Source organism: Onychomys torridus, chromosome X (assembly GCF_903995425.1).
Source record: "Onychomys torridus chromosome X, mOncTor1.1, whole genome shotgun sequence".
Taxonomy (NCBI): domain Eukaryota; kingdom Metazoa; phylum Chordata; class Mammalia; order Rodentia; family Cricetidae; genus Onychomys; species Onychomys torridus.
Window position 1 is genome coordinate 64,361,281 of NC_050466.1, and position 14,854 is coordinate 64,376,134.

The following is a 14,854-nucleotide window of genomic DNA, read 5'->3' on the forward strand; positions in this document are numbered from 1 at the left end:
CCTTCCACTGGGGAAAAAATACAAACTCATGAAGGAAACTAATTAATTCAAGTCTTTACCTAATCTGTTTGCAGGATTCCGTTTGAAAAGCATTCGTAAAAGACTCTGGGCTTCAGGACTCAGAAACTGTGGCATCCCAAGCTTGGCTCTAGATATAAATCCATGTAACAACATTTAACTTTTGGAGGCATTTTTCATCTTCAAACATTAAACTTTTTATTTTGAAATATGTTTAGATTCATACTAAGTTATGAAAAATAATAGCGATCATTCTGTAATTCTTACAATGGCAGTATCTTATAGAACTATAATGCAATAGAAAACTGGGGTATTGACTGAAATAATCTACTGATATCATTCAGATGGCTCCAGCTCTATTTGCACTTATGTGTTTGTATAGTTTTATGCAATGTTTTCATGTACATGACATGAGTAATCTCCTATATGGATGTACTAGTTCATTTATTCATTGCATTCTGAATGATACCTGAATTGTGTTCAGTTTGGATAATTATGAATAAAGCTGCTACAAACATACATGTACAGGTTTTTGAGTAAGTATTATAAAATCAGTACTATGAGAATAAGGCCTTCTGAGCCTCGGTTATGGCTACTACTCTTTTGCCTGTTAGTGCATCTTTTTTTTTTTTTTTCAAGACAGAGTTTCTCTGTGTAGATTCGCGCCTTTCCTGGATCTCACTCTGTAGCCCAGGCTGGCCTCAAACTCACAGAGATCTGCCTGGCTCTGCCTCCCCAGTGCTGGGATTAAAGGCGTGTGCCACCACCGCCTGACCCCTTCAAATGAATTCAAAAGTTGAATTTAGATTAAAGTTACTCATTGGGTTAGTACTGCCCAAAATGTTACTCAATAACATTACCCCCCCCCCCCCCATACTTGGAGACAACAATAAAGACAGTTCTATGATCCAGTGAGCTTGTGGACTGGGATTTATTGCAGCGTTCATGTTGAAGACATAAAATAAAGTATACTATATATAAAAGGCTAAGAAATCTAGAGTAAATAAATAATTATTTTCTAAATATTTATCTCTAGCATCCCCTTTTGAGAAGATAACTATTTGTTATAGAATTAGGCCTCTTTTGAGAAAACTGGAAAAGCAGTTGTAATTCAGTAACTGGGGTATAGCAGAAGTCTTGAAACAGTAGTCTAGCATGACCAGATTTATTTTCAAGATGATAACTCCAGTGGTAGCAGAGAACAATCTAGAATGGAAAGAGATGGTAGGCACTATTCTAGAAGTGTGGCTCAACAGTGTCAGAGAGATCATCTCATTGTTTGAACACTGTGAGCAATGCATTGCAGAGGAAGGGCTAGAACAATTAAATAGTTCTAAAATAAAATCAGAATACCTGGATATGAAAGAAGGAGGAAGACATGTTTCTGACTTGGAAAATAGGATATATGGAAATGTTTATTGGGGGTATACAGATAAGAAAAGAACAGCAAGTAGGAACTTATTTTAAAGATGTGAAGTCATGTTTACTATAAAATCACATGGGTGAGTTAGTTTGAGTATAGGTCTTGTGCCTAGTATACCGATGTTAAGAAGACTTTGAAGGTAAAAAAAAATGTTGAGATTAGTGATAAGAAAGACTGAAGTCAGTCGAATAACTGAATACAGAGAGGGAAGAGAGGGAGAAAATACATCAGAGATGGAAAGAGAAGATCACTTGAGAGGTGGTTAAAAAAGAAGTATTTTGGGGTTGGGGATTTAGCTCAGTGGTAGAGCGCTTGCCTAGCAAATGGAGGGCCCTGGGTTCGATCCTCAGCTCAAAAAAACAACACCCCCCCAAAAGAAGTATTTTGAACACTAAAGATAATAAAAATAGGCTGGGAGGACAGTTCAGTGGTAGGGCATGTGCTAACATATATAATACCCTAGGTTCAACTCTAGCATCAGGAAAAAAAACAAAACAAAACAACAACAAAAAACAAAGAAAAATACAACTGGTTGAATCACACTGATTATTTGATGAAGGAAAAGTTCATTGTTCCAGAAAATACCAGTTAAAAATTGAGGAAAGAAAGACAGCAATAGAAGAATCATCTTTTTGAATATTTAAATTTTTGTGGTTTTTTTTGTTTGTTTTTTTAGATACAGGGTTTCTCTGTGTAACTTTGGAGACTGTCCTGGAACTCACTCTGTAGCCCAGGCTGGCCTCGAACTCACAGCGATCCACCTGCCTCTGCCTCCCGAGTGCTGGGATTAAAGGCGTACACCACCACCGTCCTCCTCCATACCTTTTCAAGTCCAGCTCTTACCTATCCTTGAGGTCTTACTTTCCTCTTAATCAGTGGTTCTCAACCTGTGGGTCATGACCCCTTTGGACTTGCATATCAGATATTTACATTATGATTCATAACAGTAGCAAAATTGCGAAATTTTGAAGTAACAATGAAAATAATTCATTGAAGTAGCAATGAAAGTAATTTTACAGTTTGAGGTTACCACAACATGAGGAACTATATTAAAGGGTCACATAGCATTAGGAAGGTTGAGAACTACTGCTCTTAAGAGTCACTTTTTACCAGCACTCAGGAGACCAAGACAGGAGGATTGCCACCACCACCTGGCTAAAACATTTTTTAAGGTAATGATTATTAGCAGATTAAACCTTAGACAACTTTGACAGGAAACGTTATGGGCTCAGCTGGAATGAAAGTGAGACAATCATGTACTCTAAGCCATCTGACTCAATACATGCAGCATAAGCCATCAAATAATACTACCGAAAAGTTTAAACAACTGATATGGTAGCACACACCCTTAGTCCTATATATTTAGAGGCTGAGGTAGGGGAATTGAAAGTTTGAGGCAAGTCTAGGATATGCACATTGTTTCAGATCAGTCTTGACTACACAGTGAGCCTCTCATAAAATTACAAAGCCAAATCAGATACCATCACAAAACAAGAATTTAAGCAAAACAACCAAGATAGTGGAATAAATTACTAAGTTATTAGCACAGTTCTAGGAGTAGACTAATTGTTATGTAACCAAGGTACCAAAAGAATAACAGAACTGGTTTTAAATCCATTCAATTATCAATGACAATTTGCCTGGACAACTTCTATGCCAACTGACCATTAAGTGTTATCTCTGAAAATTAGCAGGTCAGGAACAGCCTCATTCAACTAAAGACACCAGAAGTGCCAACTTATTGACAGTCTTACCCAAGTAATTATACTCATTTGTGGTATCAACCTACTTCTGGATGTATAAACCTGTTACTACTTGAATCCTACCACTCCCTAAAACTCTATATAAGAACAGCTGGGTTCAGTGCCACATGCTTTTACACCCTGCACTCAAGAGGCCAAAGAAAGAGAATAAAAAATGTGATCCAGTCTGAGCTACATAGTGAGATACTATCTTAAAATAACACACACAACCAGGTGGATCTCTGAGTTTAAGGCCAGACTGTTCTATAGAACTAGTTCCAGGACAGCCAGGGCTATACAGAGAAACCGTCTTCAAAAACAAACAAGCAAACAACCCACCCCCCAAACACACCCAAACCAAAACAATACAAAATCATACCAAAAGAACATGGTTAGAGAGGTAAGACAAGCATATGAGAGTAGGAAATAACTAAGAAGACACTAAGAAGACAGACAGACAGACAGACAGACAGACACACACACACACACACACACACACACACCACAGGGGGTGGGGAGAGAGGAGAGTGGTGTGTGTGTATGTGTGTGTGTGTGTGTGTGTGTGTGTGTGTGTGTGTGTGTGTGTGTGTGTAGTAGCCAACAGTGTCAAACACTCCTTGGAGAAATTTCCTTATTTCTCTCTTGTAAAATAACTCCTGCTCTTTCTTTTATACTGGTCACTAACAAAGTAAGTATACACTAAGATATTATCCCACAACATCTGAAATTATCATATTTATTTAAGCATTAATGCTATACTTCCCCCACTAGAATATAAGGACTGTGAGACACTGAAAGTCTTTTCAGTATTCTTCATATTGCATTCAAGGACCGTAGCAAGAACTCTATTACTTCTTGAATGAATCATATGAATGAACAATAGGATTATCTTTCTGACAACCTGTCATGATTTAGCAACTAGAAGGCCATTGACAAATGGAGAGCAGTTTTAGTGGACAAATAGGCTGTGGAGTAAAAGAAGTTGAAAAACATAACAAAAAGCACAGACTACACTTAAAGAGACTTTGTGTTGCAAAAGGATGAAAGAAGATAATGCAGTAACTGTAAAGGAAAGGCAGGTCAAAGAAAGGGCTTTTTTTTTTTTAATATTAGAAAGCATTAGTTGAAATCAGGCGATGGGCAATTAAAGTTTGATAGTGAGAGTTCAAGGAACATTCATTCATGTAATATGTATTTTTTTAACCTTTTTATTGTGCAGAATAACATGCCCCAAAGCCATCCAAACAAACAAATACTCATCCAAAGTACACAGCTCAATTAATAGCTGTCTGGCCAAGAATGATAGCATTGCCAGAAACTTTCATCCAACATAATAATTTTTTCTTATTTTGTCTCCACTTTTACCATCTGAATATAGACCCTAAAATATGCTTTAGTTTTACTAGTTTGTAAACTTTATAAATAGACTCACAGAATCAATCAGTTCTTTTGGATCTAAGCTTTATATATTTAACTTCTTTGGAAGACATATAAATGCTTGCATGGAATTGTGATATGCCCATTTTCTTTGCTATACAGAATATTATGTTCATATAAAGGCCTGGACCTGCTTTTGTATGGCTACTTAGTCAAGACTTGTTTTAGTCAGGCATAGTGGTACATAACTATATCTCAATACTGAGGAGGATAAGGCTGAAGAATCATGAGTTCATGACCAGCCTGGGTTACACAGTGAGATTTTTATCTCAAAATACAAACAAAAGACATGTTTTATATTTGTATAGTGTTGGATTAAGAAATACAATAAAGAGCAATGTAATGAAGACTCAACCGTATGAAAATACCATTATCATAAATCCATTCTATTGTTACTGATACAATTTTCACTATTACCAACAACATTTTGAACAACTTTGCACTCATTTCTTGCGTACTCTGACACATAAACAATAAATGCATGCCAAGGAGTGGGATAAACAGAGAAAAGCATACATACATGATTTGTCTTTAGTTTGAAGCATTTATTTTGACATCTCACCAAAACATGTTCATTTGGGAATACTTACTTAAGAATCATAGTCATTGTTTCTTTACGATCTTTTCCTTGGAAAGGTAGTGTACCAGTGAGCATTTCAAACTACAGAAAGGTAAAACAGAGGTATTAGCCAATAAGTATTAAGTTTCAAGGCCAGAAGGTTAAAAGCAAAAATCATCATCTTAATTATAACTAAATCTTCTAAAATTGCTACCTATAGAAAGTCCTTTTCTCCTTTTCTCTTGTTTAAAACTGCATCAAATCATTCTATTATAGTGTTACTTAATATGCAAGCTGTACTATATTAGTTTTTAAAATAAACATTTATGTTTCTATTACATTTACTACTGAATTTCTTGATAATTCATAAGACATAAATAACCAAGCTATACAATTCTGAAGAAATCAATCATATTTTAAATGGCATTTTTAAAGTATAAATATGTGACTAGTCTAACAGATTGCCATTCTCCTACTAAGCTTTTTAAAGGGTTATTACCAAGAGAATTCTCTAAGAGGCTTTTGTAAAGAATAAACACTATTAATGCTTTTGGGCTTGTCTAGCCCAATGACACCATAATACATTGCTGTCATTTATAAATTCACGCTTGAGAACTGCCAAATCAAATTAACAAGTGACAGCCGGGCAGTGGTGGCGCACACCTTAAATCCCAGCACTCGGGAGGCAGAGCCAGGCGGATCTCTGTGAGGTTGAGGCCAGCCTGGTCTACAGAGCAAGATCCAGGAAAGGCGCAAAGCTACACAGGGAAACCCTGTCTCAACCCCCTACCCCAGAAAAAAATTAACAAGTGACACCCCCAAACTCCCAATCTCCTAATGTTTTAGATAAGTTTATGATTTTGGGTTGGGCTGTATTCACACATATTTTAGGGTATAAGCAGCTTATGGACTGCAAGTCAAACACAACATAGAAAAATGAAAGGAAATATATTTTGGCTTTTACAAATTAGGGTGAGATAGAAGCAACCAATAGGTTAGTTCTAGTCCTACCCTTCAGGCAATCATTTTATTTGGTTACTTAGTATTAATAATAGAAAATATTGAAAATCAAAGTTCTCTCATGATATGCCCTGCCAAGTCTCATTTGAAAAACAAAAAGAACTTCCACACCTAAAAATCAGAAGTCAAGCCTTACCATCAACACCCCGAAAGACCACCAGTCAGCACTCTGAGTATGACCTCTACGATTGACTACTTCTGGAGCCATGTATTCCACAGTTCCACAAAAAGAATAAGCCTTCTTCTCATGGTCAATAGATTCCTTACTTAGGCCAAAATCTGACAAAATAAATATTGAATTAATAAATATCCAAAATATTTTGCATAAATTTTAAACTCTGAATTCCAATACATATTTATAATAAGAAATATTAACCTAAAATTTTAACAATTAACTACTCAATTTTTTTTATCACAATCAACCTTAAAAGAAATAAAGGAGAGAATATTTTAATAAAATGAAGACTTTTACCAGTTAACTTGATGTGACCTTCTTCATCAAGAAGTATGCTGAAAGAAAAAGTCAGAAAAATGTCTTTAAACCATTCTACATGGAGATATACAGAAGCTGAAACTGCAATTACTCAGCCATCAGCTGACCACACTTACTCTAAAGAGTTACTTTAGGCCACAAGTAATGATGAAGAAAACAATTAAACACGCTCTATTTTTCCGAAGTGCTCTCCCCTACTGCTCTTCTATTGAGGGGACCTGTCTAAATCTTGTCCCTACATACTAGACAGATGAAGTACATATTCAATCTAAATTCTCTTTTTTTTTTTTTGAGACAGGATTACAATTGGACTCAAGGCCTTCTTCCTGCTTCAGCCTTCCAAGTGCTGGGATTGTAGGTGTGCACCACTCTACCTGGCTCTTCTGGGTAATTATAATCTCAAAAATAAAAGAAATATTAAAAAAATAAATCTAAAAAATATTTGTTGAATGAATAAAATCAGTCTACAGGGGGTTTAAAAGACATTCCCAATAATCCTTGCTTCTTCTTAGTAAAAGGGATGTATAAAAGGCACAGAGGAGAATATATGGGTATTTAGTGAGTTCTCTGAGTCATCATGTAGAACATCTTGAAAAGGACACTCAAGTATCTAGTTTGGACAAATAATTTTTTTGGTCTTTCCTTCCTTTTCTCTCTCATATATTATATCCTGACCACAGTTTCCCCTCCCTCCTCTCCTTCTAATCCTTCCCCTCAACTCCACTCTTCCTTCCTTTCTTCACAAAAGGGCAAGCCTCCCAGGGATATCAACTGAACACAGAATAACAAGTTCCAGTAAGACTAGGTACATCTCCTCATATTAAGGCTGAATGAGGCAACCTAGTTGGAGGAAAAGGGTCCCAAAAGCAGAAAAAAGGGTCAGAGATAGCCCCTACTTCCACTGTTAGGACTCCCCCCAAGAACATCAAGCTACATAACCATAACATATATGCAGAGGACATAGGTCAGTCCCATGCAGGCTCCCTGATTGTCAGTTCAGTCTCTGTGGGCCTCTATGAGCCTAGGTTAGTTGATTCTGTGGGCCATTTTTTTTTGTGGTATCTTAACCCCTCTGGCTCCTATAGTCCTTACTTGCCCTCTTATGCTATACCTAATGTTTGGCTGTAGTCTCTGCATCTTTGAGCAGATAACTTTTGTGGGGGTTAATGCCAAATTATGGCGTCACAGGAAGGACTAAATACTAAGCTATAAACTCATATTTGTATTTTGGGAAAGGCATGCTAGTATACTAACTTGAAAAGTCAAATAATAAGCTATCCTATAATATAGGCATTTTCTTACTTTTAATATGAACTAAGAACAAATCAAATTTTATTATAATAAAATTTTACTTGGACAAAAAATTAATTTTTTTTCTGAGACAGGGTTTCTCTGTGTAGCTTTGCGTCTTTTCCTGGAACTCACTTGGTAGCCCAGGCTGTCCTCGAATTCACAGAGATCCACCTGGTTCTGCCTCCCAAGTGCTGGGATTAAAGGCGTGCGCCACCACCGCCTGGCAAAATTCACTTTTTAATTATTTATTTTTGAGATTATAATTACATCACTTCCTCCTTGTCTTTGCCCCCTAACCCCAAATACCCATATACCCCTCTTTCAAATTCATGGCATCTTTTTTCATTAATTGTTACTGCATGCATATATGTATATATGTATACATTCCTAATATAACCTCTTCAGTCTCTATGTTACACGTATACATATTTTCAGGTCCTTAGGCTTTGGATAACCAATTGGTGTGCTCTTCTCTGGAGAAGACTATTTCTCCTACTGTCAGGATTCCTTAGTTTCCTATAGTTCTTTGTGCAGGGTTGAGGTCTCTTGGGCTTTCTCCTGTCCAGTTTTGTAACCAACTTTCTTAATGGAGCATTCCAAACATAATTACACTGAAGTTTAGCACTGAGAATAATTTAGAAGGGACATATTTTTCAAGTCATTTTCCTAACACACTACTTATTAGAAAAATTCTTTTAATTATGCTTATTTATGAAGCAGTCCAGTATATTTAGGAAACATAAAAGACACTAATAAAGGCCATGAGATAGCTCAGTGGGTAAAAGTGCTTTCCATGCAAGCCTGATGGTCCAAGTTTCATGCCTGGAACCTACACTGGAAAACTGTAGGAGAGAACTGAGTCCTAAATGCAGTTGTCTTCCTATCATTATACAAGTGTAGAACATGCATGTGTATACACTTACACACACACACACACACACACACACACACACACAGAGAGAGAGAGAGAGAGAGAGAGAGAGAGAGAGAGAGAGAGAGAGAGAAAGAGAATGAATTACTAAAGACACTAATTGGATGGTGGAAATATGGCCCTTTCTATCTAATAAACAGAAGACAGCTCTGAAAACAAAACAAATCACAATCCTCAAGTTATTCCTAGTAATTTAGAAAGTTAAAAAAAGAAAATCTGGATAAAAAATGTATTACTTATATTTTCCAGACCAAATGTATTTTTTGTTTGTTTGTTTGTTTGTTTTTTGAGACAGGGTTTCTCTGTAGCTTTGGTGCCTGTCCTGGATCTGGGGCTAGGCCCAGGGGCTAGAGAGATGGCTCAGCAGTTAAGAGCATTGGCAACTCTTCCAGAAGTCTGAGTTCAATTCCCAGCGCCCACATGGTGGCTCACAACCATCTATAATGGGATCTGATGCCTTCTTTGGGCATGCAAGTGTACATTCAGATAGAACACAATGTACATAAAACAAATAAATCCTAAAACAAGAAAAAAAAACTAATAAAAAAAGAGTTCAGGCCCAGTTTTGGCTACCTAGTCAGTTCAAGGCTAGCCTGAGCTATGTAAGACTGCTTAAAAAAAAAAAGACCTCAAAATCCCAAAAGCCAAACAGTAACAAAAAATTGGTAATAGTGACTGCTTTATATACTGAGAAGCAATGAATTGTATGGTTTATTTTTTTCAATTTTTTGATTTATTATATTATTTTATGTATATGGATATTTTGCCATGTCTGGTGCCCATGGAAACTAGAAGAGGCCACTGGACCCCCTGGGACTGGAGTTACAGATGGTTGTGAGCCTCCATGTGGGTGCTGCGGATCAAACCCAGGTTCTCTAGAAGAGCAACAAGTGCTTTTAACCATTGAGCTAACTCTTCAGCCAATCATACTTTATTTTTTGAGATGAGTTTTGGCTGTGTAGTTCAGGCAGGTCAAGTGATATTCTCACCTTAGCTTTCTGTATAGTAGGTCTATAGGCATGTATACCTACTATAGACATGTGGATCTCATCTCAATAAAGCTGTTTAAAAATATTCTCTATAAACCAAGGCTTTTGTCTCTATCCCTGGAAAAAGAAAAAACAACTCCCGTGTGCATATCATATAAAATAATATCAGCTTCTTGATAAATGTCACTGTAAGAGCTGTGGAAAATCTGCTCAAGTTATATTTAAAAGTTGAAATTTTAAGAATAAATTTTATTTTTTTTTGAGACAGGGTCTATGTAGTCTTGCCTGTCCTAGAGCTTGCTATATAGACCAAGCTGGCCTTAGTGATCCACCTAGCTCTGTCTCCCAAGTGCTGGGAATAAAGGTGTGTATCACCAAGACTGGCTAAGAAGAAATTTTCAATAAACAGTATTTTGGAGAAAGGGTTAGCTCTATACCATTCTTCATAGAGCTAAGTAAAAGAAAAAAAAAACAGTACAATTAGAAGAAAATATCATCATGACATTGGGAAAAATTCTTCTACCAATAAGTCTTTGGAGAAATTACAAAAGATTAGTTGGCCCAATGAGACAAAAAAATATGTGTGTGGTTTTTAAGGAAAGGATTTGTAATATATATGAAATGATTGAAGTCCTCTTTTTTCCCCTTTTTGTGATAGGAGTCTCAATACATTGCCTCGACTGGCCTCAGATTTGTGCTTAAGTAATCCTTCTGCCTATGTTTCCCCAAGAGATATGACTACATGAATGTTCAACTGTTTCTGGATAAATCATTAGAATACTTAGTTTGGGGCTGGCAACAGGGCTCAGTGGGTAAAGATACTTGCCAGCAACCTGAGTTCAATCCGCAGGACATGCATGGTGGAAGGGGGAACACTGACTGCTACAGGTTGTCCTCTGATTTGCAATATACACCATGGTGTGTGTGCACACCCATACAAGATAAAGAATTGAAGGTAATTTAAAATATTTTTAATTTGTAAAGTTCTCTCGCTCTCTTTTTTTTGGGGGGGGGGTTTCGAGACAGGGTTTCTCTGTATAGCTTTGCGCCTTTTCTGGAACTCACTTGGTAGCCCAGGCTGGCCTTGAACTCACAGAGACCCACCTGCCTCTGCCTCCCGAGTGCTGGGATTAAAGGCGTGCGCCACCACTGCCCGGCTTTTTTCTTTTCTCTTTTTTTTCTCTTTCTTTCTTTCTTTCTTTCTTTCTTTCTTTCTTTCTTTCTTTCTTTCTCTCTCTCTCTCTCTCTCTCTCTCTCTCTCTCTCTTTCTTTCTTTCTCTTTTTTTGGTAAGTTCTCTTTTAAATCAATGGGAAAAATGATATTCCAAAAGAAAAATGAATCAAGGTCATGAGTAGAAAACCCCGCAATACAAATTGCCAACCAATAGATTTTAACCTCATTAAAAAAAATCAAAGAATGGCCAGGTAGTGGTGGTGCACGCCTTTAATCCCAGCACTTGGGAGGCAGAGCCAAGAGGATCTCTGTGAGTTTGAGGCCAGTCTGAGCTACAGAATGAGTTCCAGGACAGGCACCAAAATGACACAGAGAAACCCTGTCTCAAAAAACAAAAATCAAAACAAAAAAAATCAAAGAATGTAAATGAAAAACAAGAAAGCCAAGGGTAGTAGTGCATGCCTTTAATCCCAGCACTTGGGATACAGAGGCAGATGGATTTGTGAGTTCCAGGCCAGTTTGGTCTACAGAGTGAGTTCCAGGACAGACAGGAAAAAATAGGGAGACCTATCTCAAAACAAACACACACACACAAAATAAATGAAAACAGGTTAATAGTGTTGTTTAGCAAAGATTTTACAAGTGTAAGATCCTTTAGTATTAGCAGACAATGTGAAGCACAGAACTATAAGGAAGTGCTGTGGAGATGTAAGTCAGTACATTTATGACCCCCTGTATAGCTGTGTCACACTGAATCCAATGTAATAGAATGGCTCCTTACTTTTCTGGTTTTAAGTCTCTATAGATTATTCCCAGGCTATGCAGATGGTCTAAAGCAAGTGCAAGTTCAGCCAAGTAGAATTTGACATCCTCTTCTGTGAACATCACCTACAACAAAATAATATCCCCAACTTTATTTTCTTTTTATGTCTATGATTTTTATGTGAAATTCCACCTAAGACTTTAAATATTCAATTTGTAAATATGTTAATCAGATATAGATTTAGTTACAATTTACTCATGAAAGAAATGTGCAAAATGATCTAATCAGTCAAGTATAATCACTTGCTAAATGTTAACTATGCCCTGTTGCAGAAATGGTTTTCAGCATATTAACATGTTTGAAGTGGAAAATGATTTTGAGAATAAATGCTGAATTGACAATATCAATTATTAAGGACATTTATTGATACATTATCAATTCTGAAAAAATTATGAAAGCAGTAGGGTTAAGCCAACTTCTCCAAATAAAGCGCTGCTTTCAGTATAAATTCAAAAGATAGAAAAATAATATTTTTTGACTCAGTTTCCTGAATGAAAGAATTCTGTGTTATAAGAGAGTATGATACATGCAACATTGAAGTAACAAAGCTTTAATTAAAATAGGATGAGTAGAAATAAATTAAAAATAGACATTAATTATATACCTCTTTGGATAAGCGTGTAAACAAATCTCCTCCCCTGAGAAAATCCAAAATAAGATACAACTTCCCTTCAGTTTGAAAAGCTGAATGAAGAAACAAAATTTCTGTTTAAACCATTGTATTTTTTTTTAGGCTTATATTAAGTCAATTCATTTATAAATGTTATTTTTAGCAAGTAAGTGATATCAGAAATCTAAACTTTTTTCTACATAGAAGAAAGAAAACATCAATTCTCTTAGTTTCCATGAAGAAATGTCAAATACAGTGTGTATTATTAGGGAACAAAATTTTCTACAGGCAAGAGTTCCCTCAAGAATGCTATCATTCTAAATGAGATCAGTAAAAATTCACACCAGAAAGATTTAACTATGAATTATTATACAAAGCTATGTCACAGGGGTGAATTCGTTAGATTTAATAACATAGTGCAAGGATTCTATGTTATTTACACACTGAGAAATAGAACTTGGCTTTCAGAGAAAAGGAAAGGAAGGTGATAGAAGTTTTAGGATGCTGATATTGGGCCTCTTTGTTGTATTCAGCTTGGGCTAACACATAAGGACTATAAAATGGTACCACAGTGTTATGTAGCTCTATATATTTTAGTGTACCTGAATATACTTGGAGTGAGGGAACGGAGGTAAAGGGATAAGGTAAGAGGTGGTTCAAAACTTACCATAATGCAATTTGACAATGAAAGGATGATTGACTTCTACCAAGATATCACGCTCCATTTTTGTCCGAACACGGTCTCGAACTATAAAGGATTGAACACATGATGCAATGCAAGTATTTTCAAAGGTAATATTAGAACAAATTCTTTTTACATTGCATTTTAAATTAGATTTTGCTTATGTGCATAAAACATGAATTTTTAGTGGTGTTGAATTTTTTAAATCTATAAAAATAACTTTTACTACATTATATAATCAAAGGCAACTATGTATTTATAAAATCTATGCTCTAAGTTAAAAATATGTAAAATATATTAGGTATTGGGTTTAGGAGCATTTTAGTTGAAGTTGTGGAAAATGGCAAAAAGCATGTCAGTTTTTAAAAAAAAAAAAAACAAGGCATTTCATGAAACATTAAAACAATAACCTGAAATAGGTTTCAGTACTTTTACTAACCCTATAACGTCAATAAATGTTCACAAATTATCTGTAAAATGTGGCAGACTTGGTAAAGGACAGATACATCCCAATTGGTCTATTTTGAGGGAGGGAGAAAGAGGAGGAGTAGATTGGAAATGTTGTACAGATGAAAGAGCCAAAGGTTTGTTTTGCTTTGTTTTTTTTTAATTAAAAAGGAATTGATTCTAATTTGTATAGTCATGAGTAAGTTACTTATTTAAACTCTGTGGAACCTCAGTTACCTTTCAGGTATAAAACTGGGCAATCGTACTATACCTTTGAAGAATTTGTGTTACTTGGATAAAGCCTGTGTGTAAAAGAGGCTTGTAATGGACTATTGTTATATTGAAAAGCAGTAGTGTGCTTATGCCTAATGGACATTTTTTTTTTTTTTTGGTTTTTTCAAGACAGGGTTTCTCTATGTAGCTTTGCACCTTTCCTGGAACTCACTTGGTAGCCCAGGCTGGCCTCGAACTCACAGAGATCCGCCTGGCTCTGCCTCCCAAGTGCTGGCATATACCTAATGGGCATTTTATTACCAGTGATAAGTACTACTGGAGTTCAAAGGAAGGCAAGATCAGTTTTACTTGTATAGGAAGACTAGAAGTCTATGTTATGAGCTCTAAGACTCTTCCAGTGGGATTTTGCAGTAGGATGGAAAAGATGTGTTCTCAAAGAGACCAAGTATCGAGTATCAACACCTGAACAGACATGGAAGCATAAATAATGACTTGGAAGGAGCCATATCAATATGGAAACAGAGGTTCACTATAGGGGAGATAGCAAATATATAGAGGATCCAGATTCATGACAAGTTGAAATGCTGGGAAGAATTTGGGTTTGTGGTAAAACTTCTTTTTCTAGAAAACATTTTCTGAGCAAAGCCTATAGTGCTAGGCACTAGAGGTAAAAGTACATCCAAAGGCTTGAATATAGTAGGGATGAGAACTAAGTAAATGATCAGAAAACATTCTGAAAGCCAGGTGTTGTGGCATGTGTTTGCAATCACAGCATTTTGGAGGTGGAGGCAGGAGCATTCACTGTTCAAAGCTATTCTCAGCTATGTGGTGAGCTTGAGACCAGCCTGGGTTATACCAGACTCTGTCTCAAAAAGCCAAACTGAACCAAAACAACAACATTTTTTTTTAAATTGTCAGTTGTGTTTAATGGCTTCTGTGATTGTATCCACAGTTGCACAAAAATTTTAACAAAGAATGT

At 36.2% G+C, this 14,854-nt stretch overlaps 1 protein-coding gene across 8 annotated transcripts in view; it reads right to left on the minus strand.

Moving 5' to 3' along the window:
• Rps6ka3 (ribosomal protein S6 kinase A3) overlaps nucleotides 1-14,854 on the minus strand; it is a 107,767-nt gene that overhangs the window by 25,481 nt on the left and 67,432 nt on the right. For all 8 annotated transcript variants that reach the window (XM_036174515.1, XM_036174521.1, XM_036174519.1 and 5 more), the window contains 7 exons: nucleotides 13,180-13,260; nucleotides 12,507-12,586; nucleotides 11,861-11,967; nucleotides 6,672-6,709; nucleotides 6,336-6,478; nucleotides 5,211-5,281; nucleotides 60-148 (listed from right to left, as the gene is read on the minus strand). In XM_036174515.1, coding sequence (XP_036030408.1) covers nucleotides 60-148; nucleotides 5,211-5,281; nucleotides 6,336-6,478; nucleotides 6,672-6,709; nucleotides 11,861-11,967; nucleotides 12,507-12,586; nucleotides 13,180-13,260 — 609 coding nt within the window. The remainder of the gene's footprint in view (nucleotides 1-59; nucleotides 149-5,210; nucleotides 5,282-6,335; nucleotides 6,479-6,671; nucleotides 6,710-11,860; nucleotides 11,968-12,506; nucleotides 12,587-13,179; nucleotides 13,261-14,854) is intronic.